At 50.1% G+C, this 12,633-nt stretch overlaps 1 protein-coding gene across 3 annotated transcripts in view; it reads right to left on the reverse strand.

The window, feature by feature from the left end:
• Positions 1–12,580, reverse strand: part of UBE2G2 (ubiquitin conjugating enzyme E2 G2) — a 29,858-nt gene extending 17,278 nt beyond the window's left edge. For 2 of the 3 annotated variants that reach the window (XM_024758212.1, XM_024758214.1), the window contains exon 1: positions 12,488–12,580. In XM_024758212.1, coding sequence (XP_024613980.1) covers positions 12,488–12,530 — 43 coding nt within the window. In that variant the 5' untranslated portion in view covers positions 12,531–12,580. The remainder of the gene's footprint in view (positions 1–12,487) is intronic. The other variant, XM_024758213.1, reaches the window with a different exon arrangement.
• Between the last annotated feature and the right edge of the window lie 53 nt (positions 12,581–12,633).

Here is a 12,633-nt window from a genome sequence, read left to right on the forward strand (position 1 = left end):
AAAAGAGAAAAAAACCCTTTTCCCTATCTCAAACCACACACAAAAATCAAAGTATGTAAGGAAAAGGGGAGAAGGAACGTGAGAACTAGTAGAAAGTACACACATGGGCTCTGCGCCAGCTCCCAGCAAAGCTCCTAAGTCCCTCGTGAATCCCCAAGCGACAAGAGCACAGGGGCGTCCCCCACCCTAGGTGGCCGCCGGCCCCAGGACTGCCCGAGCCATGGTTAGGAGGCTGCAGGCCCACCTCCCATTCTCCAGGGTGAGAGGGGCTGGAGATGGAGTTACTGGTGAGTCAGGCCCACGTGAGGAGGCCTCCACACAATCCCACTAGCATAAGGTCAGGGAGCTTCGGGGTCGGTGAGCACGCGGAGGGGCTGGCAGGGAGAGGCACCCAGAGAGCGGGAACCTGGGCTCCTCGCCACCCCTGCCCTCGGCTTCTCCTCCAGCCAGCCGTTCCCGAGTTCTACCCTTCTACAATACACTGGAAACCACGCAAGTAAAATGCTTCTCTGGGTTCTGTGAGCTGCTCTGGCGGGTTAACCAACCCCGAGGAGGGGGTCTTGGAAACCTCCAGTTTATAGCCGATCAGTCAGAAGCACGGGCGATACCCTGGATTTGCAGCGGGCGGGGGAGGGGGAGCAGTCTCGCGGGACTGGGCCCTCAGGCTGTGGGATCTGACACACTAACTCCAGGTAGGTAGTGTCAGAACTGAGTGCAATCGTAGGACGCCCAGCTGGGGTCACAGAAGTGCCGAGCGTGGGAAAACCCCCACGCGTCTGTCGTCAGAAGTGCTGTGAGCGTGGCAGTTGAAGGAGCGTAAAGGAGAAATGCAGGACAAGCGAAGTTTTCTAAACAGGGCAAGAGAATGCGACAGACCCATCAGCGAAGAGGGCATGGAGGCAAACGAGCACATGAGAAGATGCTCAACACGGTGAGTCAGAGGGAGACGAAATTAAGACCACTAACAGACACTGCTACACAGTCCTATCGGTGAGAGTATCTTCACCTGGAACAGAAGAGCTAAAATTTAAAAGGCTTGCTAATACCAGCGCTGGTAAGTTCGGCAGCTGGGTCTCTCACGCTTCACCAGCGGGAATGCAAAATGCTCTGGCTGCCCCTGGCAAACAGCTTAAACATGTACTCCCCCTGAGACCCCGCACCTCGACTACTGACTGCCTACCCGAGAGAAATGAAAACTTCTTTTCTTGACTGCTTTGTGCACACACAGGAGCCCTGTCTTAGTGGTCAGTGAGCCCCTTCACGGCGCCTAGCAGAGCATCTGGCACGAAGTGGGTGTGCAGGAAATACTTGATTGACTGCGCTGTTTACAGAAGAGGTTTGCACTGTACTTTCATTTGCTTGCTTTGGTGCTGTAAATCTGTAATCTTTTCTTATTCTTGATTCTCAGGGGTTAAAGACTGTGGACAAGGCCAAGTACCTCCTTCCCCTTCCCCAACAGAAATGTATATTATTTCTCTTAACACAAAGTGTATACGTTCAGTTAATAAAAATGATATAAGTAATAGGTTTATCATCAGAATGGTACTACTGCATTAAGGGTCCTGAGATCGCTTGCATTCCTCTCTGGGATCTGACCCCCAGCTGCACCAGACCCAGTGTTCAACACCTGCTGCTAAGGTAGATCCTGACACACTGCTCCTACAGCGGAGCCAGCGAGCACGAAGCCCAAAGAAATCCTGAAGCCTTGATACCAGCTGCACGGCTGCAACCAGACATAACAGACAGCGCGTGCTGAACTCTGTAGGCGGCTAAGGACCAGGAGAGTCAGGGATGCAGCTGCGCATCTAACTTGAACCACAGGGAGAACGCGTGCTACTGAGTTGGAAAACGCCACCAGAGAAAACATGTTTCAGAGGGAAGAAAACGGTCTAGTTCTGAAAACATCAAGTTAAAGATGCTGGTAAGTCATCTAAGTGCAGACGGTCAAAGAGGAAACTGGACGTGAGACTAGAGCCCTAAACAGTAGTCCAGGCTGGACACATAAATCAGGGGTCCTGAAACAGGATGGTACCAGAAAATAGGAATGGAATACAAACAAATAAACTTAAAACTTACGTCCCCACAGACTCGTATGTGAGTGTTCCCAGCAACTTTACTCACAATAGCCTCACAGGGCAAGCAACCCAAATATCCATCCACCGGTAACTGAACGAGGGGTGATCCATCCACACCAGGAACACTAGGTAGCAACAGACAGGAGCAAACCACCAGCACACGTGACAACAAGGGTGACTCTCAAAGCACTGGGCTGGGTGAAAGAACCTGACACAGAGGCTACACACTGCGTCTATTTACACCAAATTCTAAAAGAAGCAAGTTATAGTAATAGAAAGTAAATCCAACATTGCTAGACCCCAGGGGCCAGTTACAAGGGAACTTTCCAGGGCAATGGAAACAGTCTGCCACGATTGTGTTGACGACTATACACAACATACACGTGTCAAAGCTCAAAGAATGGTATTCTTGGGACTTCCCTGGTGGTGCAGTGGTTAAGAATCCACCTGCCAACGCGGGGGACACAGGTTTGAGCCCTGGTCCGGGAAGAGCCCATGCCGTGGAGCAACTAAGCCCGTGCACCACAACTACTGAGCCTGTGCTCTAGAGCCCGCGAGCCACAACTACTGAGCCCATGTGCCACAACTACTGAAGCCCGCGCGCCTACAGCCCGTGCTCCGCAATAAGAGAAGCCACCGCAATAAGAAGCCCACGCACTGCAAGGAAGAGTAGCCCCTGCTCGCCGCAACTAGAGAAAGCCCGGGCGCAGCAACAAAGACCCAACGCAGCCAAAAATAAACTAATTGAAAAAAAATGGTATATTTGAAATTGACACATTTTATAGTGTGTAAATTTTATCTCAATAAAACTGACCACCCCAAATTAATATTTTTTATGAAATATAAAACAATAAGTCTCCTAGAGAATAATGCAGAAGAATCTCTTCATGCTCTTAGTGTAAAGACTTCTTAAACAGAACTAACTGTAAAGTTAATAAACAAAAAGCACAAACCATAAAGGAAAAGACTGATAAAATTAACAGCACTAAAATCAAGAACTTCAAGAAACAAACAGAAAGTCTGACCTCAAAAGATATTTTTGTTTTTAACATTCAAAAAAGACAAGGCAAGGCCACCCCCCGCCCAGGGCACAGTCGCAGAGCCTTGCTGGAGAGACGGGAGCGGATCGGCACTCCCGGACCTGGGCCTCCTGCAGCCTGACGTCCCCCTTGAGTCCTGAGAGCCAAGGCCCGGCCACCACCTCCTCCTGACACTCGAACGCACAGTTCTTTTAACCCAGCTGACCCCCTGCTCTACCCCTGCCTGAGTCACTGGCACTGACCGCCAGGCCAGCTCCCTCCACTCCAGCCAGGGGCTGCCAAGCCCCAGAGCCACCTCTCCTACCTGCAGAGCCCACCCCGAGGAAGCACCACGGACGTCCAGGCCTGCACTCCCTCCTGCCCACCCACCCTTGCTGCCTTTGCCCCCGAGGAGACCCTTCTCGGAGGACCCTTGTCAGGAAGGCGTGCTTCTCCCCTACTGCCCACTTCATACGGTTTAAAGCTTGTTCTTATTTTAAATAATACCAAAATAGCTTCATTATCCTAAAAAAACAAACACAAAAAACAAAATAAAATCCACCTCTAAGAGAATGAAAAGTTTAGCCCCGGAGAGGAAGAAGACATCTGTAACAGATATAGCCAAATCAAGCACAAGCAAGCCCTGAACAGGCACTTCACACACACACACACACACACACACACACACACACACACACACGACATCTAAGTGGCCAATAAACCTAAGACAAGGTGTTCAACCTCGTTAAGTGGGGGGAAACGCAAACCAAGCCCACAGAGTACTACCCCAACCAGAAGCACCCAGTGGCCACAGCTGAGAGGGCTGACCCTATGAAGTGTCCACGAAGAAGAGGAGCCACAGAAACAGAATGCCGGAAGGACTGTGAACTGGTACAACCACTTGGAAAATGAGGTTGCTCTCACCTCCTGTGACCTAGAAATTCCTCCCCAGAGTGCAAACTCACAGATATATGTGCACATGTGCACCAAGAGACATGTCAAAGAATTTTTTTTTTTTTTTTACTGATGTCATGATGTCATGACTTAGAAGACTAGCTTCAGAATCTAGGTAGCAACCAATATGCAGAGCAACTTAAAACAAATTACAACAATCCCCGTATGTGTCAACTTCTGGGAAAACATGGGGAAATAGCAGGTGAAATGTCACTGGATGTGATTAAGGAGTTTTATATTGTAACATGTGGCAACTCTCCCAAAACGGACAGAGAATGGGCTCTGACCAAGGATAGTAGCTTAAGCAAGAGTAAGGAGGAGAATTCGCCAGTACCACTGCTGAAGAGTCTCGATGAATCTAAATCTTGTAAGACAAAGGACAATCTAAGTATTTCTCCATTGTCATCAAAATATTGTTCTGACTGGTGGTTTAAAAGTTGGTCATGTGTCTCTGTTTTGCTATATAATGTTTTTTTGTTTTGTTTTGTTTGTATTTGTTTATTTATTTTTGGCTGTGCTGGGCAGCGAGCGGGGCTACTCTTTGTTGTAGTGCGTGGGCTTCTCATTGCGGTGGCCTCGCCCGTTGCAGAGCACGGGCTCTAGGCACGCGGGCTCAGTAGCTGTGGCGCTCGGGCTTAGTTGCCCCGCAGCAAGTGGGATCTTCTGGACCAGGGCTCGAACCCATGTCCCCTGCATTGGCAGGCGGATTCTTAACCACTGCGCCACCGGGGAAGCCCCTATATAATGTTATAGTTACAATTCTAATCACAGAATCATTCAATTCCAGGTGGTATTTTTCTCTTTACGCTTGCTTCATGGTGATATCTGAAGCTCTGAGGAGCTAGACAAGCCACAGGGCAATGGCTTGAGCACCCACACTTGGCCAATATGACCAGAAGCAGCCAACCACTAATCACATATCAACTAACAAATATCAATTACGCTTCCTCTCTGCAAAGCTATTCCAGGCAGTGGGGGTGTCGTGGTGAATGAGACAGACGAGGTCCTGCCTCCAGTGAGCTTCAGTTCTAGTGGCGGAAGACAGGCAGGGAACACGGAGACACATAAACACAGAGTGCTTCAGATACTGATGACGCAGTGAAGCACACAGTGAAGTGACAGCAAGATGTGGCCAGGTGGTCAGGAAAGGCCTGCTGGGCAGGTGGCACTGAAGGTGGGCTCTTTTTTTTAGCTGAGGTATAACTGACACGGAACATTATATTAATTTCCGGTGCACAGCAAAGCGATTCCAGAATTGCATCTGTTGTGAAATGACCAGCACAATGCGTCTAGCTGACGTCCACCACCACAGATCTCGTGCTGAGAACTCTTAAGACCTACTCTCTTAACAACTGTCAAACACGCAACACAGAGTTATTTACTACAGTCCCATGGTGTACACGGCATCCCCAGCACTTCTCATCTTCTGTAAGAGAAAGCCCCGCGCCAGATTAGGGCGGATGAATTGCAAAGTGCTAAAGAGGGGCGGAGGACAGAATGTCGGTGGGAAAGGGAGCGGGGCACCTGGAGCCTAGAGGAGGAGCTTACACCAGAAAGAGCTGGCCTTATTTCTCCTTTGCAGAGATCCCCTGGGAACTCCCCTCCACGACACCCTCCTTTCAGGGTCACAACTGCCACCTCCAGCAGCCTGCCCACCTGCATCCTTGGTCAACAGCGGCATCTACCGGTCAGCAAAGAATTACAGCAACCGAGTTCTCCAGACGGAGGGACTGTTTCTGGATTACATTGTTTCCTTATTTTGTTTTTTGTTTTTAAAACACACACCCACAACCATATAGTTTCATGTTTAATGATAAAAACAACTTCAAAAAGAGAAACAAAATCTTAACAATATCAGAGAAATTTCCAATGACCATTCTTTGCCACTGATTCCTTGAGAATGTTAATTGGTTAATAAAAACACTGCTTTAAATAAATAGTGGCTTTAAAAATAGACATCATGCAAAATAAAACGTAAATATAAACTTTGACCAGTAGCCCTACTTCTCAGAATCCATCCCTCGGCAAGAAAAGACACATGCGTAAAGTTATTCATTTCAGGACTTTCTGTAATAGCAAAAAACAAACTGGAAACAACCCAAATGTCTATCAATAGGGGACCAGTCAAATTATGATACGTCTACTGATGGGACACTTTGCGGCTGTAAAAGGGAATGTTGAACACCTCTGTGTCCTAGTACAGAATGAACTCCAGGACATAATAAATGACAAAAAGTGCAGAAGAGTGTATAACTAGGGTCTTTAAAAAAGAAGTAATTAAATGAGGTCATCGGGGTGGGCCCTAATCCAGTCTAACAGATGTCCTTATAAGAAGGAGATTAGGGCACAGACATGGACAGAGGGACAGACGCTGTGAGGACACACAGAGCGGGTGGCTGTCTACACGCCCAGGAGAGAGGCTTCAGGAGGGACCAGCCCTGCTGCAACTGGATCTCTGACTGCAAGGAAATAATTTCTGTGGTTTAAGCTCCTTAGCCTGTGGTACTTTGTTACAGCAGCCCAAGCAAACCAATACAGTGCCCAAACAACTGGACGGCCATCTGCAAATCATCTGCAAATAAACCTTGACCTTTATCTCATACCACATACAAAACTTTACTTGACGTGGATCACAGACTGAAACGTAAGAGTTGAGAGTATAAAGAAATCATAGGAGAAAAAACCTTAGTGATCTTATGTTAGGCAACACAGAAAGCAAGAAATGTTTTAAAAGTCAATCAATTGGATGTCACTGAAAATTTTCAAACCTTTGCTCTTTTAAAGGCAACGTTATGAAAATTACAAGGCAAACCACAGGAGCTGTCGTTCAAGGGACAGAGCCTTTCCGTCCAGCCTAGTGAAGGAGCTGCAGAGCCCTGCCACACAGCCACATGCACACAGCTCATAACACTGCACGGTACACTTCCGATGGCAACGGGACAACAGTATGTGCTTCTTACCACAGTTTTCTAAAAGGCAAGCTACAGTCTAAGTGAAAATATTTACAAAATATCCAACAAAACATCCCTACCTCATTATATAAAGAACTCTTACAGCTTAATAAGGAAAGAATAAACTCGATTAAAAACTGAGGAAAAGGGCTCCCCTGGTGGCACAGTGGTTGAGAGTCCGCCTGCCGATGCAGGGGACACGGGTTCGTGCCCCGGTCCGGGAAGATCCCACGTGCCGCGGAGCGGCTGGGCCCGTGAGCCATGGCCGCCGAGCCTGCGCGTCCAGAGCCTGTGCTCCGCAACGGGAGAGGCCACAGCAGTGAGAGGCCCGCGTACCGCAAAAAAAAAAAAACAACAAAATAACAAAAAAACTGAGGAAAAGATTCAAGACACATTATCAGAAAAGATATATGGATGGCATATAAAAACATAAACTAAAACCACAATGACATGTCACTACACACCCAACAGAAATGACTAAAAACTTTAAAACTGACTATACCAAGTGTCAGCAAGGAAGTGGAACTCTTGACACACTGCTGGTGGGGATGTAAAATGGTACAACCACTTGGGAAAAGAGTCTGGCTACTTCTTAAAAATTAAACACACTGCTCACATATGACCCAGGAATTTACTCAAAAGAAACAAACGCTCATGTCCACGGAAAGAAAGGTTCAACCCTAACCCTAACCCAAACGTTCACAGCACGTTTCTTTGTAACAGCCAAGAACTGGAAACAATCCAGAGGTCCACCAACAGGTGAATGCAGCAGCAAGCTGTGGTCCCGAAGGGCCTACTGACCCAAGCACCACCCTGGATGAACTGCAACATGATTAGGCCGAGCGAAGGACCTCTGCCAAAGAAAGGCCAAAACAACTACAGGAGTGACCAAAGGTGGACCAGTCACTGCCTGGGACCTGGGGGCGCAGGAGAGAGAAGGCCAAGCCAGATTACAAAGAGGCAGGAGGAGACTGGGGGGCGGTGGTTACTCAGCATGCTGACTGTGGCGATGGCTTCACAGGTGTGTGCACGCACGTCCAAACTCATCAAATGTACGCTTAGACACATCGGCTTACTGTATGTCAATTATACCTCAGTAAAACTGTTTTTAAAAAGGTGGCTAGAAAAAAAGACACCACAAAGTTGAAAACACAAAGCACAAACTGGGATAAAATACTTGTAACACATAAAACCAACAAAGGATTAGGAATATAAAAAGGGATGGGGAATTTATAAAGGACTCCTACAAATCAGTAAGAAAGAGAAACCACACTACGGAAATCTGGGAAAAGATACGACATTTCACAAAGGGAAAACATGACAGGATGCTCACCTTCATTCATTAGTCATGATCTACAAACTAAAAGCACAAGGAACCACATCACACCCACCGGGTGGGAGGAAACAGACCCCGCACAACACCAAGGTGTCGGTGAATACCCACAGCGACGCACGCGGAACATGCACACGGGGAAGCGTCACCCATAAGGCCGACCCGCGAGCGCTCCAGGGCTGCGCCACACTGCACGGGCACCAGAAATGTCCACAGCAACCAATCTGTACGATAAGCAAAGGCTGGAAATAACCTACGTGCCCAGCAGTAAAGCACAAATTGTGGCTTATTCATAAAACGAAATACTATGCAGCAGTGAAAATAAACACCGCTATATGTTTCAACGTAAATGAATCGCAGAAGGAGTGCGGAGCAAAGATTCAATCTGCAGAATACATACTGTGCAATCCTATTTCCACTAAGTACAGACACAGGCAAAAGTAAATAAAACGTTGTGTAGGAGGATATTAAGTGACAGACCGATAAAGAAAAAGAAAAGAACAAGTCACACAAAATTCGGTGGTGGTAACTCCTGGTGGGGGTGGGAAGCAGCACAAAGCAGACTGCTCAGTTCCTGTTAACGTCCTACTTCTTAAGCTGGTGCCACAGGTACAGGTGTTCATTTCACTATTTCACCTGAAAGTACACCTTTTATATCCTTTACATACGTAACATACTTCACAATAAAGGACGCTTTAAAAAACTAAAACGGGTTAATGACTGGGAAGGATGACAGTAATGGGAAGGGCAGGCTGGGTCTGGCGGTTCAGAGAAGGCGTCTCCAGGGGGGCAGGGCAAGGAAGGGCCCACACCCCAAGAGGAGTGCACTGCTGCAGCACCAGGTGGGGCTGGGGAGACGCACCGGGGCGCAGGCGTCAGTGAGGTCAGAGGCGAGAGAAGGGCCGGAGCACACAGCATGAGAAGTCCCTGCAAGGGCTTCTGGACAGAGCGACCGATCTGACTTTGCTGTGCTGAGAACAGAGCCCAGCGGGGCAAGAGAGAAGCAGACCGCCGTCAGGACTGGGCTGCAGTTACGCAGGCCGGAGGGGAGCGGCCTGAGCCAGCACTGGACTCCGGACAAATGAATAAAGTCTGAAGGCAGGTCAACAGGTTACACCTGGATACAGAAGAAAGTGAGTCCTCAAAAGACCAATCTAAGGTTTTGAGCCCAAACAGCTGGAAGAATAAGGCCGCCACTGAGACAGGTAAGGCTGTGGGGCAACAACGGCGCAGGAGCACAGCGGCTCGGCGCCACACGTGTAAGTTCGGGGTTCCTACTAGACACCGTACTGGGTTGAACAGTGTCCCCCAGAACCCGTGAAAGTAACCTTATTTGGAAAGGGGGGCTGTGCAGATGTAATCAAGTTAAAACGAGATCACGCTGGATTAGGATGAGGCTAAACCAGTGACTGGTGTTTTTATAAGAGGGAAGACGACCACGGGAAGACAGGGGCAGAGACCGGAGTTCTGCTACCACTAGCCAAGGAGCACCGTGGGCTGCCAGCAACGCCCAGAAGCTGGCACAGGCAAGGAAGGATCCTTCCTAGAGCCTCTGCAGGGAGCTTGGCCCTGCCGACACCTTGATTTGGGACTTCCGGCCTCCAGAGCTGTGAGAGGATACACTTCTGTTGTGTTAAGCCCTAGCTCGTGCTACTCTGTTACGGGAGCCCTGGCAAACTAATACCTAAGTCCATCTCTGATACTCCTAGAAAAGGCTAGACGATGCACGAAGATGAAACATCGAGAAAAGATATCGGCTTAAGACACCTTGTTTCTTTTCCCATCTTTCTTTTTTTCTGGTTATAAGAACCTGAGCAAATCATTTTGTCTGTTATTCAATTTCCTATAAATTTTTTAAATTAGGGGCCTGAATGGAATCATATCCAAGGTCCTACCACTTCTGAGTTCCTGCAGCTCTGTGACTATTCCAAATACAAGACAGGGGGCCTGAACCCCACCCAAATCTACCTAAACCCATTCCGCACAGAAGTTGCTTCTGTGAAGCCTACCTTTCTACTGGATGTGCCACCTTAAAATGTGGTAGGAGGGCAAACCAGATGCTAAGACACAAAAGACAAGAATCACTAAGTGGGATTTTATCACGGTCCTAAGATACCGCATCAACAACCCCCGTCCCCAGCAACACACTGGAGTCATTTTCTACGGCTGACGTGACGATGACCACGAACTCAGTGGCTGAAAACAACACCCACTGATGATCTCGCGGTTTCTGTGTGTCAGCGCCTGGGCCCCGCACAGGCCACTTGGTCCTCTGCCGAGAGCCTCACAAGGCTGCCACCCCAAGTTCATTCAGAGGGCTGGCAGAACCCTGCTCCCTGCGGCTGCAGGACCGAGGCTCCAGGGCCCTCACCGCTGTCAGCCGGGGCCATTCGCAGATTCTAGAAGCCACGGTGGTCCTCAGCTCCTGGCCCAGCCACGGCAGGGGGTCCTCCTCCTGCTCTGGGTCTCCTGCCTCCCCTCTCCCGTCTCCTCTCCCATCTGGGGGCCTCACGTGACAATGGGGTTCCACCTCCATAACCCAGGACACTCTCCCCATCTTAATGTCAGCTCGTTAGTTACCTGTAAACAACATCTCCAGAGTCCCTTCACACAGTGCCCAGGTCAGTGTCTGACTGAGTAACCGGGGGACGGGAGTCTTAGGGAGACACCTGTAGAGCTCTGTCTGCGACGCACTCCAAAATGTCGTATATTTACACATAAAAACACACACGATACACTTCTGCGATACAGCTTTGGAAGTCAACTGCTATTTACGTTTTATTACTACAAATTGACAACATGGTTGAGATACTGGATGGGACTTTTTGTAAGCACAGAAAAGGGAAAATATTAGGAAATACAAGCTCAACAGTGCAAAGACTGGGCTGAAGCAGCCACCTAAATTCCCCATGCAGGGGTTTAACAGAGTCCTTCTCTACAGAAATGAGAAAACAGTACCTGCTGGCAGTCTAGAAACAGGGCCAAATAAACGAAAACAGATGCAGCGACACAGACCAGGGTGGCAGGAAATGGCACGTGTTCCCAGACATCTGACCCCCAGCCAGGTTTCCCATGAGGAGACAGAGGCAACGGCCCCCATCTCCAACCCTCTGTTCAGGGGGAACCATCTGTTCCCCCACTCTGCCCCCCCAAAGTCTCCTCTAAACATACATTCTTACTTTAGAGAACACTAGATGGTTTTCTAGTGTTATCTAACCATTTATTTTAACGAGCCTGCATTTGCAACTCTGTGGTTTGCTCTAGCCAAACACTGACTCCCCCTGCGCAGGGCCGCCAAGATGGTTTAGGAAACTCAGCTGCGTGCGTGTTTACCAGTTAGCTTTACGACATTCGTTATTTTAGTTTACGTTCAAGTTTCTTCGGAAAGTGTCCTCAGACGCTGCGGACAGCCAGCTGTCAGGTACCTGGCTAAGCACCACCTTCACAGACGGGGAAAGGCAGAGGGCGACGTCCGAGGTCAAGGTCCACAACTAACAAGCAGAGGCAGGTGTGAGCCCCCAGCAGGCTCCCTCCCACCTTGCGCCCAGCAAACACAACGGCATCCATCCCCGGCTTCTCACAGCGACTCCTCCAAGGGAGCCTCCGCTGTAAAAGGGAGAACACGCTTCTCGCTTCTCCCTTTGCTTTCCCCAAACCATCGGAAAATTCTGCGGGCTAAGAAAGCACGGAGGAGGCTCTTGCAACGCTACCCGGGAGGAATGGCAGGTGGCATTGTCCAAAAACCCTGTTCCCTCGTTAAAGAGAAAACCCACATCTGGCCTTTCGCCTCCGCCTCATGAGTACGCGATTACCCTCCTAGGACGCTTCCCGCAACTTCTCACTAGGCCGGTGAGCTGTCCCTCCGCCCGGCCCGCCGGCGTCCGCGAGGCTGGGTCGGGGAGCCCTCCGGTTACTGGCAGAGCCGGAGCCCAGGGTCCCCAGACCAGCGCCGCGCCGGCTTCTCCCCGCCCGGGGTCGCGGGCGGCCGCCGGCGACCGCACGAAACGCGCCCCGACGGCGCACAAGCGGGCCGGGCTCGGCGGCGGACCGAGTCCACGCCCCGCACCCGGACGTCGGGGCGGCAGCCAGAAGCGTGCGGGCGGGGGCGCGGGGCCCGGCGGGGGGCCGAGGGGCGGCGCGCGGCCCTAAACTCACGTTTGTACTCGGCCATCAGCCTCTTGAGCGCCGTCCCCGCCATCTTCCGGGAAACAGCTGCGCCGTCAGCCTCGCCTCCGCAGCGCTCCTCCCTCCCGCCCGACGCCAAGGCCGCTTCCGGGTCGCCGCGGGGGCACAGGAGCCCT

Source organism: Neophocaena asiaeorientalis, unplaced genomic scaffold (assembly GCF_003031525.2).
Source record: "Neophocaena asiaeorientalis asiaeorientalis breed wild unplaced genomic scaffold, Neophocaena_asiaeorientalis_V1.1 scaffold45, whole genome shotgun sequence".
NCBI lineage: Eukaryota > Metazoa > Chordata > Mammalia > Artiodactyla > Phocoenidae > Neophocaena > Neophocaena asiaeorientalis.